The following is a 13,786-nucleotide window of genomic DNA, read 5'->3' on the forward strand; positions in this document are numbered from 1 at the left end:
GGTTGATGCGACGAGGGTTGTTTTGAGAAAAGGAAACAGCCATATTGAAAATTCAGACACAACATAATCAACAGCGGGCTAGACTGGGTCATAAGTTGTGGGCGAATTAATCCCCGCACCTTTGTAACGTGCTGCAAGAGATCTGATGATGCATGCATCAGACCTGACATACAGGTTGGCTGTGCGACGTTACCGATGCTCGATGTGTGACAGACAACCGCAATAACGATGTCGACATGCTGCGGTGTCATGGTAGCAGTGTCCTGCTGATGAAGCTGGCCTCTAGGGCCTGGACGTATCGACGACTACAGCAGGTTGAGCAGGACTTGGTCGAGGGTATAGGAGAACACGGTTTGGATACGGTTTACATTGGCAGTGAGCCACTCGCGGTATGTAAAGCCTGCATCGTGGCCATTGGGTGTCGTATAGTGAGCTATTTGCTAGGTGTTCAGAATACTGCCCGACACCAAGAAACGCATCAGAGCGACGCAGAAGGACATCGTAAAGGAGAAAGATGATTGAATCAACCACTCTAATGTAAAGCAATACCTGTTCGTCCCCGGTCATGGCTGAGGACTCCAGGCGGTACGTATAAGTCGAGGTATGAGAATGAGGTTTCGGGATGTTAGAGTATCGGAGCGAGCCCTAGCTCCGCAACGACTACCCATCCGGGGCTTCAACCTTCTCGAAGAAGACCTATATCTAGTGTCTGAAGCTATCTCAAGATCTTGTGCATTCTTCCGACTGTGAGAAATGGGTCCTCAACGTCTCGTCAATGAAACGCCAGACCTGCGCTGAATCATGCGTGTTGAACGATGCAGACATATAGTACGTATTGCGATGGCCCTGCAGAGCATTCAGGTCCCGGTAGAAGCCCCCGCGAATCGCGTCCGCTGAGACGGTCAACAAGAATGGGGAGTGGTCGGAATAAGCGACAAACTCCGGTGCCTGGACCGGGATACCCGCATGCCTCAGTTGCAGCACGCTCTGCGTCATGTGCTCTTTGACATCTGCCTCACTCATATGATCTACGCTGCCGTAGAGAATAGAGGTCAGGTTAGGGGACTGTGTGGGTCTCATTGTATAGACTGCGGGCTGCGGCGGGATATGGTATGGGGTATTCGTGGCACGATTCAGAACCAGCATGCCGACGGGGAGTCCCGGCACATGAGCAACGGAGGTGTAGTAGCAGGTGTTGTTGAACTGGCCGAAGAGGTTCCTTTCGGTCGGGTCGAGGTCTACGGCGTCCAGATTCTCCAGCTTGGGCTGTATGGCGACGATCAGCTTCTTGGCCTGGATCGTCTGCTCCCCGGCGGGTGTGCGCGTCTGCAGGTAGACCCAGTTCTCCTCCCCGTCTCCCTCCTCCTCTTCACGGTGCGTGGCTGTGACGGTGCTACTGAGTAGTACATCATTCCCCAGCTCTCGCTGTGCTGCACCATAGAGCTCACTATTATTGTGGCTGGCGGGCTGGAGGAAACCTCCAACCGCATCCCGAATCACACCCAGGCTGAAGTATTTCATCATGTAGAGGGTCAGTTGCTGCAGCAGATCCCCGACACCTTGATTGAACAGCGCAATGATGTCCACCGCCCCGTCCAGGTTGTATTTCCTGATGAACTCGCCGAAGGGGAGAAGGAGTTCTTCTGGGACGGGGTCGGGAAGGTTGAACCCGGTGTTGAGATAGGGATATTTCATCAACTGCGCCGCGTATGCCGCCAACGCGGGGAGCGTGGTTCCATCCGAGAGGGGCACGGAGGCCCCGGTTCGGAGATCGACCCGGCGCATCACACCCTGCCCCAGGACGGAGACCTTGACCACCGGGACGCGGAAATAGGCAAAGTAGTCGCGGACCCAGGGGTCATCCTCGAAGTATAACACTCCGTAGTCGGCGGCAATTCCTGTCGTCGGTTCGGTGTAAGTGTTGACGTGTCCCCCCAAATGATCTTCCTTCTCGATGACGACGACACTGTAGTTCATCTGACGCAGGCGAATTGCGGCATACGTTCCTGCAGAGCCACCGCCGATGATGGCAATATCGCGGGTGATGCTCGGTTGCGATTTGGGCCAGGAAGAATTGGATCCTGTCCATGCACTGGGAAGAGCATTAATGGCCTGCATCCACAACGAGGCCGATAAGAAAACAAGTGACCAAGATAACTGCGTGGCCCACATCATTTCATGTATTCACTGCACCAGTGGGCATGTTCCACTGTGGGAAGTAGGCCTTCATCGTGGTGAGGATGGAAACATATATAAGTGCATGGGAGGGGGACGGTTCGGTGTTACCAACCACGGCAAGTTTGCTAGTCCAGTACAATACCATGTGATGCAGACCGCCAGATGACCCATTTGACAGTCAAACTTATGCAGCAAGACTAATATTGTCTTCTACGTTGTCTGCAAAGCAGGACAGGGAAAGCTTGTATTGCCTGCCACGTTACATGATGAACTTGGAAGTCAGGCGCTCCAGGGAAGTTATTGAACTTTCAGCTCAAGCTTCCGCTCTCTAAATCATCTGGCTTGATTGGGAAACAGCCTATATTGAAACTCTCGGGATGACATGCATCAATGCCTACCTGGGGATACAAGCTGTCATTGCCGAGACCGAAGCCCTTGACTAATGACCTGAATCTAAGTCTACGATCCCTGATGAAAGACATCCAATGCCTCTGCAAGATGAGCCTCGAGATCCAAGTCCCAGATCCAATGCATCCGCTCGTCCAGATCCTGCTGAATCTTGTCAACATCATCCTCCACCCCGGGCTTTTGACACTGGTACAACAGACCCGCATCCCGACTCGTGCGGACCAGCCTCTGGGTCCGCGGTCTGCGCACCGCATCGTACGCCGCAAATGCGCGGCCCAGCTGACTCCGGTCCCGAACCTCCTTCAGCAACCGCGACAGGACAAAGACATCCTCAATCGCCATCCCGGCCCCAGCCCCCTGATGCGGGGTACTGGCATGCGCCGCATCCCCAATGATGCATATCTGCCCATCTTTGTGGTAGGTCCGCGCGGGGGGATGGTCGAACATGGCCCAGATATCGGAGTTGCGCATCAGCGACAGGATGGCCTGCACATCCGGACCCCAGCCCGCAAAGTCCTGCAGCATGTGCTCCTTGTTCCCCGGCAGGACCCACTGCGCGCCATGCTCCCAGACCCCGTTCGGCTTGGTGCGAAACGCCACCACATTCATCGTCTCTCCCTTCTCGATGGGAAAGGTCAAGACATGCCCGTCATACCCCCAGTGGAAATGGTTGTTGCGCGCCGTGTACTCGCCCAGCGCAGCGACCGCCTCCTCCATCGGAATCAAGCCCCGGTAGGCGTATTTTCCCGTGAAGACGGGCTCGGCTGCCGCCTCGCCCGCGAGCAAGATCTGGCGCACGCGGGACCTGATCCCGTCGCATCCGATCACCGCATCCACTGTCGCGGCAGTGCCATCCGCGAACCGGACCGTCACGCTGGCATCGGGGTTCTCGTCTAACGAGACCAGTCGCTTCCCAAAGGAAACAAGGTTCTCTTGCGCTTCTTTTGGGAGAAGCTCAGTCATTCCTTCGAGGAACCGCGCGCGGTGAACGCTGCTCCGGGCCACCGAGGCGCGCGTCTCGTGGATATGATCCCCGGCCATGAGGGTGTTGGTCGGACGCCGTTGGCCGTCCATCCCCATCCGGTAGCTGGACCAGAGCTTCCGGTCGCGGGCGCCTTCGTCCGGTTGCACGGTGGCGTGCTTGTTGTAGGTGGCCATCATCTCCGGGTCGATGAGGGCCATCGCCCGGAGGGAGTTGGACCCGAAGGCGATCCCGGCACCAATCTCGGAAAATGCGGGCGCGGCCTCGTATAAGTGCGGTTGCAGGATGTCACGCGAAGTGTGCTTCAGGAGAGCCAGGAGGAGCGTCAAGCCTGCGATGCCGCCGCCGATGATGGCGATGCGCACGGGACCGTCGGTGGAGGGAGAGGTTGCCATGGTTGTCTTGTCGATGGAGTCTGTGAGTCGAGGAAGTCAGTGGTGGCAGGCTCTTCCGCTACAAGAGATTCTGGGAGACCAGCTGCCAGGTGGAGGAGTGTAACCCCTGAGTTAAGGTGGGAGGGGCATCAGACGCTCTGACAGGGCTTGGGGGGCAGCAAACCCCGCGGCGCAGCACTAAGCTTTTAGCCGGTCAGGCTAAGAAAAGCCTTACGGAGGCTAAGGAGCCTTAGCGGCTTTTCCGGCGGAATAAAAGCTTGTCATGAAGCCATTTGATGTGAGGTTTTCGACAGTTATAGGAGAGAAAGAAGGCATCGCTGCCCTGGTGGCAGTGCCCTAGCCCTAAAAGCACCATCTCTCATTATCTATCCTCCTTTCAACGCAAGTGAGCTCGCGCATCATAATTATCTTTGCAAAACCTTGTGAGCATGCCACGGCCTCTTGGAAATGGACTGAGATAAGGCAGGGATCCAGATCCTGTAAGTGCTCTCACCAACCAAAGTGGGGTTCCCCACTTCAGCTCGTGCCATTCACGACTAGTCAGAGCAGGAGCCCAACCCACATTCAACATGACACACCCGTTCAGACCCTCCCTAGTCTAGCTCGCAGAGACTAAGTACGAGGAGGACTAGACTCCACCTGCTGCGCGATTTTAGTGGTGATCTCAATCTCCCCCATGTATTTCTCGATCAAGGCCGAATCACTGCTGCCGGCACGGAGTCGAGGCCGAACCGGCCCCGAGCTAATGTGATTGGGGTTAGATAATTGCGACAGCTCGTAGGACCCACGCAGGTGACTGAGGTAGGAAGACGACCCCCGACCGGCACCAGGAGGAGATTTGCGGTGCTGTCCTCTCCACTCCTTCCCATGGCGAATCAGGCGGACGATGGGCATCAGACTCGGGAGACACGCCACCACCACCCCTAAGCTGCTTTCGATCGCCGTCCACAGATGGGAATACGTATCGGACCCTAAGGAAATAAGGAGTTAATATCCCTGTGTTCGATAAGGGAGATAGAGACCAAAGAAAAAAAAAAACAATAAAAGCATTTGTCGCTCACACGTAATGTCCGCATTGCTGATGGCGATCAGATTTTCGAGCCGTACGAGCGAGATGATACACACACTGGACGTCAGAAATCGCATTAGTACCTCATACTATTGAGAACAACAGCGAAGTTACCCGAAAGAGGGGCAGCAGACATAACACCCAGAGTAAAAATGACCGACAATCCGATTTTCTTCCCTTGCGCGATTTGAAGCTTCCAAATCTCGCGGGTTGGCAGGGCGAGAAGGAGTATATCTGTACATAGATTTGTCGCAGCTAACGTGATCACGAAGGGAACGAATTGAATGCATCTCCCGTGGGTAGTTTTCTTCTGCCATGCGTGGTGAATTGGTGTGCATTGGAAGATGGCCGTCGTCTGGAAGGCCAGGTACCAAGCGAAGAGAAAGACGATGATGGTGCGACAGGCAATGACCATGGATCGGATTGGGAATATGCGTTGGTAGAAGAGGGCAATGGAAAGCTTGATGATGGGAAGGCAGGTGTTCCAGAATAGTTGCATCATATACAGGTTCTATGTGCTCGTGCAGTCAGGTCAGTAACATGCAAAACACAGGGAGCAGAGAGACCACATGCCAGGGAGTATTCTTGTACGGTCGCAGTTGTCAGAGAGTCAACATGCTCACCTACGCCGGCATGAAGGCCTTGATATCTCTGTTAGAGAGCTCTTGCCGGTAGAAATGAGAGATGTTGACTCACTTTGAAAGAGAAGGATGTTCACTCCCAAGGATAGCACCTGTATCCATGTTGGTCAATCTCTGCTATACTCTATGATCTTCAGGAGAGAAAAACATACCAAAGCAACGAGTATCAGGTAGTCTTCCAGAAATGGTTTCAGTCCTTGCAAATTTCGAGCCCAGAATCGCAACAACACAGCGGTCACTGACAAAAACACAAGAATACTGTTAATCACCACTATCTGGAGCTGCCTCGCGTTGTAGACTCCGGTCAGTGTCAGTGCCATGGTGAACAAACATTGAAGTGAACGTGGCAATTGACTATTATCCGAGGGAATGTTGTGTGTTGATGGTGTATATTAAGAGGAAGCAACCCTCAGCCAGCGTCAACAAGTTTTTGAATCAAGTCATTTCCAACAAATCCATGGACCCGACTCTCCTTGCAGGGATGCCATAGCCTCGTCTACAAAGATACATCATCGACTCTGAAAGAATACCAAGAAATTAACAAGGCAAGTATTAGCCAGCCCGTATATAGTGACTGGTGCTAGCATACACTAATGCAGCGCAGTGCAAGGATCAATATGCCTAACAGTAAGCACTAATCATATGCAATCTAAATTAGCCCGCAGTGGTTCAAATGTCCTACCCTCGTAAGACTACTCCTTGATCATTGTCCGATTCGTTTCCTTTTCTTTTTTATATCCCTCTCCTCATCTCTCCTCTCTGCAAAAACGGGCATAGAAGGAACTCCCTTAGTTACCACCCATCATGGCCCAATACTCCCTCGATGCCAAGCCTCACTTAGAGTCAGGAACTGTGAATGACTCAAATCATGATCTAAAAATGCATAATGGGGTAGTTCTGATACCCCAACCGTCTCAAGACCCTGAAGATCCACTGGTATGCTCCCTGTTACCCTGTTGCTCGTAGACCGTTGCTTACACATGCGCTGACCGCACCACAGAACTGGACAAAGGCTCGAAAGCTGAGGAACCTGGCCATCCTCTGTATGGCCGGATTTGCGGGCACAGCACTGGACCTGGCGAATCAGTTGGCCCAGAAAGAAGAGGCCCAAAACTGGGACAAGGCGGTTATAGAAGTGACCTACACCTTGTCCGCCTCCATTGCCGGTATCGCCTACGGCCCACTCCTAATCAACCCCCTTGCTCATGCGTTCGGCCGTACCGCTATCATCTTCTGGTGTCTTCTTTTCGCCATGGCATGTGCCATCTGGTCAGCTAACATGACCGGTCGAGGCGACTATGAACGCTTCGTGGCGTCCCGTCTTTTTGATGGAATTTTTGGATCCATCCCGTCCATCCTGGGAGTCGGGTCTGTTTACGAGATGTTCTTCCTGCATGAGCGTGGCAAGGCCTACGCGGCCTTCCATGTCTCGTTTCTTTTTGGGACAGTGGCTGGCCCGACCTTTGGGGGCTTTATCGTTCAGCATACAGATTGGCCGTGGGTATTCTGGTGGGTGGTGATCGCACAGGGTTTTGTGCTTGTGCTAGGTCTGTTGCATTTCTTCTTCGACGTTCTCAATCTATAGAATGGGAATCAGGGCTGATTTACGACTGCGCAGCGTTATGCTTCCTCGAGGACACCAGCTATTCACGCGATGAGACGACAGTGCCCACCCGGAAGCCTACATCCTTCTGGGCTAATCGGATGGCCACCTTGCTTCCACACAAAACTGGAATAAGCCGCTCTGAGTTGGTATGATTCTTAATCAGGTTTCTCGAACCGCGTTCGCTAATACAACTCCGCGTAGGGACGTATCGCATATCTCCCCTTCCGCATCGGCCTCTCCCCCATCGGCCTGATGGTCGGCCTGTTCCAATTTGCCTCCTTCGGCTGGTTCGTGGCGACCCACAGTCTCATCACTGTCTGGCTCGAGAAACCCGCGAACGTCGGTGGCTGGGGATTTACACCCCAACGGAATGCCTTCTGTATGTTTCCCCAAACAACTGCTTCCTGAAATTCCCGCCTAACTCCCCTCGCAAACAGTCATCTTCTCCCTCTGGGCCGGCCTTCTCACCGCCGAACTCTGGGGCTACCTCTGCAACGACCGCATCGCGCTCTGGGTCTGCCGGAGCCGGAACAAAGGGGTCTGGAAGCCTGAGTGCCGGCTCCACACGCTCTGGATCCCGTCGCTCTTCCTCCTGCCCATCGGCCTGGGCATCGTCGGCGCCGCCCTGCAGTACCACCTGCACTACATGGTGCTGGCGCTGGGCGCCTACCTCATCACGTTCGCTTCGATGAGCTCCGTGCCTGCGACGGTGACGTACGCCATAGAGTGCGTCGCCGCGCAGCCCACCGAGGTGGCCGCCTTCATGGGCGCCTACCGCCTGTCCCTGGGGCTGGTGATCCCCTTTTTTATTAATCAGTGGGTAGCTCGCGTGGGATTTGGCTGGGTGTATGGGATGATGGCCTTCTTTTCGATCTTCGCGTTCACCTTTGTGGTGGGACTGATGGTCTTCGGGGACCGATTGCGGGAGCGCACGCTGCGCGGTTTGGCGTCGCGGGAGATTGGGAGGAAGATTCTGAATGATTCGGAATAGGAGGTGTAACAGTGTGAGAAACCCCATAGGCCGTTTGATCCGAGGGTGAAAATTCCAGACGACTAATCAAGTTAGGCCGCTGTCGGACGCATCTCCGCCCCGTCATCAGTGCATGATACAAACTGGCTGATATTATACCCGCGAAAGACCACCCCCGCATCCCGGGCCGTCCAGAAGGCCCTGACAGCCCCTTGGATATATAGACCATACGCCTTCGAGCAGCATACTAATTCTGGGATCCGCACCAACCACAGATCCCGTTCCTCCTGGGTCGTCAGCTCGACGCAGGCTACAAGGACGGGTAGCATGGCGAATTTGATCGCCTTCCCTGTTACTGCGAGAGTGGTTTGCAACTGCATGAGAATGGAGATGGCAATCGCGCGCGCAGGTGTGTCATGGATTCCGAAGGGGACTTTTAGACGGTGGATCATCAGAAGCGCGCAGAGTCGCAGCACTTGTACCTGGCAGAAGATGTGTGCGATTTCCACCGCCGAGAAGGCCGAGCAGAGCTTCTCTGGAACATCGGGCTGCCATGCGAGCACCGTCGACTCCATCTCGTCGAGGTCTTGGGTTGATCGGGGATTGACGGCAAGATCTGGATCGCTGGCAGCCGAGAGCGCCGCATTCAGCTCGCCGACCCGGTACAGTAGCTGGAGGAGGGATGTCGACAGACCCAGGTAGCGATCCACATATACCGAATCGTTGGGGGGACGGAACCTCAGCGCCGGCACGGCCCCGTAGATCAAACTACCCAGCATGTCCAGCATCATCGTGCCCGTCAGGAAGAAGAAGTCCTCCGGGTCGGGCCCGTCGATGGTGTCGTACACGGGCCGCACCAGCACCAGGGTCTGCCGGCATAGCGTGAACACGTTCTCGGGTCGCTGGAACATGGCAAAGAGCATGATGTTCGTGCCCAAAACGAGACACGTCGATGCTTGCTGGCGGTTCGTGACGTGCAATTCGCGCAGGCGCCGCAGCGCGGAGGCAGCGTGCTGGTATACCGTGGACAGCCCATCTGCAGGCTGGCTGGTGTGACGGCTGCTCCCCTCTGAATGAGTCGCCGAGAGCACGGAAGCCAAGAAGGCGTGTTCAAGAATGGGCTGCGAGTGTTCCAGGTGCGTCATTAGGGCTGCGCGGTGGCGCGGCCAGAAGGCGGGGCCCAGGAGAAAGCGGTCGAAGGTTTCGTAGTTGGACATCCAACTATGGATCAAATTGAGTTGGCCGGTCGACGGGAAGGCTCTCGGCAACAAGCTGGTGCTTCTACTGGTGTCTGGGCCATTGGCCTGCAGTGCTGCGGCGGACAGAGCCCGTCGACCGGGCTTTTTGGGCTGGCGGGTGTTGCTGCAGGTGAATCCGAGGCGGGAGCATCGCAGGCACTGGCTAGAGCCTTCCACCCAGGAACACCTCTCCTTGATGCCGTAGCATCGATCGCACGATCGGCTGGATTGGCGTGGCATAGCTATAGATGCATTATGCTTTCGAGAACCGGTTCTTGCGAACCCATCAATTTGTGGCGGGTTTTCCGAGGCTGCACTGGAAAAATTAGTAAGGCTTCTACGATCACGTGATGACGACAATAGTCTCGACCATTTCCAGCTTTGATCATATATTCGCAATTCCTCTACAGAGGAGCTTCTTTCCACATTTTGAAAGTATAATCAGTGACTATGGACATGCAGATCGGGATCAACAGGCGTGGTGCAGCCCCACCGAACCGTGCTAAACCCTAGACAGACCGACTCTATACCAAAACCCCAGAACTTCAAAGCTTCTACTGAGTAGATTCCCCCCTGTGTGTGTTCAAGTCCACATAAAACTCACTTTCGAACCTATGATTTCTATTAACCCTCCTCCTTCACCCCTCTCACTGCAGCCCAAACCCTCGATCACGCAGCACCTGTCCAATCCTCTCCCGTCCATCCAACTCCCCCGACGCCAGCATGCCCGCCACGAACTTGGCCCAGGTATGCCGACCGAACATCTGATGCCACTCGTAGAACGCCCCAAGGCTCGCATTGTACCGCTCCACATTCTCCCTCTGGTGGCTACCATCCCATCTCTCACGATGCAGGACCTCCTGCATCGGCAACCGCGGCTTGATATCCGGGGCCTGCGCCGCCAGATCTGGCCAACCCACCGCCATACCAAATAGCGCCACGACCCTTGGCGGCAGCGCCAGCAGCTCGCAGAGCTCTGCGGCGTTGTTGCGCGCCCCGCCCACGTAGCAGATGCCCAGACCCAGCGACTCGGCCGCCAGCGCCACGTTCTGCGCCGCCACGGCCGCATCGATCGTCGACATGATGAACATATCCGTCTTCTCCAGCGCCGTGCCGGCCTGGCCCTCCCACTCCGAGACATTGGTCAGCCGGTGTAGGTCGGCGCAGAAGAAGAGCGTGAGCGGCGCCTGGCGGATGAAGTCCTGGTTGCCGCTGAGTTGCGCGGCGGCGGCCTTGCGGGAGGGGTCCTGGACCGCGACAACGCTCCAGGTCTGAAGCATGGAGGCGGTGGAGGCGCTCTGGGCGGAGGCGATGAGGGTTTCGAGGGCGTCGTCGGGGAGCGGGGAGGGGAGGAAGTGGCGGATGGATTTGTGGCGCCAGATGGTCTCGAGAACGGGGTTCGAGGCATCAATGGGAGGTGTGTTGTTGCTGTTGTTGTTGAGGTACCGAGCTTGAAGGGCCTCGTTAGGTGTGCTCTTCGCATCAAGATCTTTACTGTCGCCCATGGTTATTGAGCGCTGGGGATGGTGTCTGAATCAATGGATTGATCGAGGGATTATGCTGAAGATGATGCCTAATAGGGGTAGCATCCGGCTATATAAGGCGCGGCCATCGTTAGCCAGGAGGCGATCTCGTTGATTCGTAAGATTCTGCGACCGATTGAAAATCAAACTCAACCTCTGTGCTTCGACGGAGTTGATATCGATGGCTCCAGGCCTGCCAATGAACAAAGCAGCAATCGACCGGCTTATGCGCACGCACTGATATCTCTCGGTTCGACAAATGAGAGTGCTAGGAACCGCCCGGCTTGGCGGACGGAAGTTTCCACCGGTGCCGGTTCCCCAATGGCAGCTCTATGCGCACGGAAATGTAGGGAAGCAGAGTATCCCGGACTCTACACTAGAACAAGCAGTTGATCTGTGGGAGGCTCCTGCGGATAGGGCGTTGCAATCTACTCCCAGTGAGCCCAGGATGTACTGGACAACTGAAGAGTAGGCTGATAAGTGGGAGCTATGAAAGGAAGTGGACAGACGAGAGACGATCTACTTAGTAAAGTGACGAACAAGAAAGCTGCGAGTGAAACTAAAGTAATTCGTTTCCTTCACAACTTCCCGTTCAATTGGGCTACCGTTCTGGCCTCTATATGCCGCCGGTGCAGCAGGCTCTCGCCTGGTTCCTTATGCTGCCCGCTTTCCAGGCCGCCGCTCAGCAGCAGCAAGTCCTGACGCGTCTGTCGTTGGACCAGATCAAACCCTCGATCGATCCCAGCACAGGCCAGGTGAAATGCTGTCCGGAGGGGACCACCTTTGATGGCCAGTCCTGCACGTTAGGGGTGCCCAGTTGCCCCGAAGGGACGGTGCCCCGCGACGAATATTGCGTCTCGAAGCAAGATCCCCTCTGCCCGACGGGCAGTACGTGGAATGGACACACTTGTATCACGACTCAGGAGCCCTTCTGTCCCGATCCCTACATCCGCGAGGGGCCCGTCTGTGTGAGCCAGATCCTGCCGCACTGCCCCACCGGATTCAATGCCCATGGCAACGTGTGTGAGTCGATCCTGAAACCGTCCTGCCCGAACGGCGGCTGGTTCAACGGCGAGGCCTGCGTGCACCGCGAAGGACCTACCTGCCCCGAGGGCTCGAGTCTGGAGGGTGCAGTCTGCGTCTCCAACGAACTGCCCTCGTGCCCGACTGGAGCTCGCTACGATGCCACCATCCGGAAGTGTGTCTCGACTACGCACCCCACCTGCCCCCCGGGCAGCCACGTCCAGGGCAACATCTGTGTCGCCGACCAGGAACCATCCTGTCCGGAGGGCACGACCCTGAACAAGAAGATCGGCCGCTGTGTCTCGACGACTCCCCCAGTCTGTCCCGACGGCAGTCGTCCGATCGACAACGTGTGCGCGACGACGACCTCCCCGTCCTGTCCGCCCCACAGCCAGCTCGCCATCGATCCGCTCTCCGGAACCGCCTTCTGCTGCCCCACCGGCATGGGCTGGGATGGGCGCAAGTGCTTCCTCCTCCCCGTCGACGGGCAATGCCCTCCCGGCACCGTGCTGGAGGGGGGCCGCTGTCGGCAGCCGGGAGTGCTGGAGCCCAGCTGCCCGCCGGGGACGAGCCTGGAAGGTGGGCAGTGCGTGGTGCGGCAGCTGGCCACTTGCCCGCCGGGCTTCGATCTGGAGGACAACCGCTGTGTGACGCGCGAGCGCCCGCACTGTCCTCCAGGGTCGGAGTTGATCGGCAACCAGTGCGTAGTGACCGAGAACGTGCGCTGTCCGGCGGACACGGTCCTCCAGGACGGATTCTGTGTGACCACCGCGCTGCCCACTTGCCCCGACGACTCGACGTGGGACGGCACCCACTGTGTGGTAAACGGGCACGTCGAGTGCCCTGACAACGCCTTCTGGAACGGCGAGGCCTGCATCACGGGTGATCAACCGACCTGCCCGGACCACACGACCTTCGACGGCCATCGGTGCGTGGCCCACTCAGACGCGCCGCTCTGTCCCCCGGACACGACCCTGCACGGGGACAAGTGCATCTCCAACACGCAGGTCCAGTGCCCGCCGCCGTCCACCTTCAACGGCGAAGCCTGCGTGACCGGCGCGACCCCCTCCTGCCCGGAGAACACCCAGCTGGTCGGGGAACAGTGCGTGTGGACCGGCCAGCCCGTGTGTCCGACGGGGTTCAAGTGGATGGGCGGCCGCTGCGTCTCCACCGGCGACCTCCAGTGTCCTCCCGGATACACACTGCGCAACGGGGAGTGCATCTCCAACGCCGTCCCCGAGTGCCCACCGGGATCAGTTCCGCAGGGGAACCGGTGCGTGGGCGACCGGCCCTCCTGCCCGCCGGGCACGCGGCTGCTGGAGGGCCAGTGTGTCTCCCTCGAGGACCCGCACTGCCCGCCCGGGCTGACCTTCCAGGGAGGCAAGTGTGTCTTCGAGGGAAATACCGAATGTCCGCCCGGATGGACCTTCAATGCCAGCAGCAGACGCTGTGTGAACAATCTCCCGCCGCCCTGCCCGCCGGGCCAGATGCTGCGCAATGGCCGCTGTGTGTTGGAGGCCGATTGCGTCAGTTACGAGTTCTGCCCTGTGCCTGCGGTGTCTCTCCTGGTATAGAGACAAAACCCATGGCAGGAGTTCGCTCAGCGGTGTGGTCCTGTGTTGCTAGTATCTAGTACAGTACGTAGCGAGGTGTCTGATTTCCGTCGCCAAGTGGGCCAACTCCAGCCGGCATCAACAACCTTCAAGATAGTGAAAATCATTTCTCTCGGAATCTTCGAGCTTAAACCTCCGTT

The 13,786-nt window shown here is 56.8% G+C and overlaps 7 protein-coding genes across 7 annotated transcripts; 2 read left to right on the forward strand and 5 right to left on the reverse strand.

Moving 5' to 3' along the window:
- Positions 1-720: 720 nt before the first annotated feature.
- Positions 721-2,172, reverse strand: BO86DRAFT_306091 (amine oxidase, flavin-containing superfamily; the record flags this gene model as incomplete). Its single annotated transcript, XM_025667681.1, has 1 exon — positions 721-2,172. The coding sequence occupies one exon, from the start codon at positions 2,170-2,172 to the stop codon at positions 721-723; it is 1,452 nt and encodes a 483-aa protein (XP_025530472.1).
- Positions 2,173-2,570: 398 nt separating this feature from the next.
- BO86DRAFT_441400 (FAD/NAD(P)-binding domain-containing protein) lies at positions 2,571-4,099 on the reverse strand. Its single transcript, XM_025676253.1, has one exon. It carries the CDS (start codon positions 3,961-3,963, stop codon positions 2,638-2,640), a length of 1,326 nt encoding a protein of 441 aa, XP_025530473.1. The 5' UTR covers positions 3,964-4,099; the 3' UTR covers positions 2,571-2,637.
- A 476-nt stretch (positions 4,100-4,575) lies between these two features.
- Positions 4,576-5,993, reverse strand: BO86DRAFT_416622 (uncharacterized protein; the record flags this gene model as incomplete). The annotated part of the gene is made up of 6 exons (XM_025674983.1): positions 4,576-4,934; positions 5,025-5,121; positions 5,172-5,543; positions 5,606-5,673; positions 5,729-5,765; positions 5,826-5,993. The coding sequence occupies 6 exons, from the start codon at positions 5,991-5,993 to the stop codon at positions 4,576-4,578; spliced, it is 1,101 nt and encodes a 366-aa protein (XP_025530474.1).
- Positions 5,994-6,718: 725 nt separating this feature from the next.
- BO86DRAFT_306343 (polyamine transporter) lies at positions 6,719-8,270 on the forward strand (the record flags this gene model as incomplete). The annotated part of the gene is made up of 4 exons (XM_025667693.1): positions 6,719-7,220; positions 7,292-7,425; positions 7,481-7,658; positions 7,717-8,270. 4 exons carry the CDS (start codon positions 6,719-6,721, stop codon positions 8,268-8,270), a joined length of 1,368 nt encoding a protein of 455 aa, XP_025530475.1.
- Positions 8,271-8,341: 71 nt separating this feature from the next.
- Positions 8,342-9,728, reverse strand: BO86DRAFT_441405 (Zn(II)2Cys6 transcription factor; the record flags this gene model as incomplete). Its single annotated transcript, XM_025676254.1, has 1 exon — positions 8,342-9,728. A coding segment is annotated over one exon (1,387 nt), but the record flags the coding sequence as incomplete, so codon positions are not given.
- Positions 9,729-10,134: 406 nt separating this feature from the next.
- On the reverse strand, positions 10,135-10,992 carry BO86DRAFT_306461 (NADPH-dependent oxidoreductase; the record flags this gene model as incomplete). Its single annotated transcript, XM_025667697.1, has 1 exon — positions 10,135-10,992. One exon carries the CDS (start codon positions 10,990-10,992, stop codon positions 10,135-10,137), a length of 858 nt encoding a protein of 285 aa, XP_025530477.1.
- A 674-nt stretch (positions 10,993-11,666) lies between these two features.
- On the forward strand, positions 11,667-13,607 carry BO86DRAFT_306082 (uncharacterized protein; the record flags this gene model as incomplete). Its single annotated transcript, XM_025667680.1, has 1 exon — positions 11,667-13,607. The coding sequence occupies one exon, from the start codon at positions 11,667-11,669 to the stop codon at positions 13,605-13,607; it is 1,941 nt and encodes a 646-aa protein (XP_025530478.1).
- Between the last annotated feature and the right edge of the window lie 179 nt (positions 13,608-13,786).

Source organism: Aspergillus japonicus (assembly GCF_003184785.1).
Source record: "Aspergillus japonicus CBS 114.51 unplaced genomic scaffold BO86scaffold_8, whole genome shotgun sequence".
Classification (NCBI taxonomy): Eukaryota; Fungi; Ascomycota; class Eurotiomycetes; order Eurotiales; family Aspergillaceae; genus Aspergillus; species Aspergillus japonicus.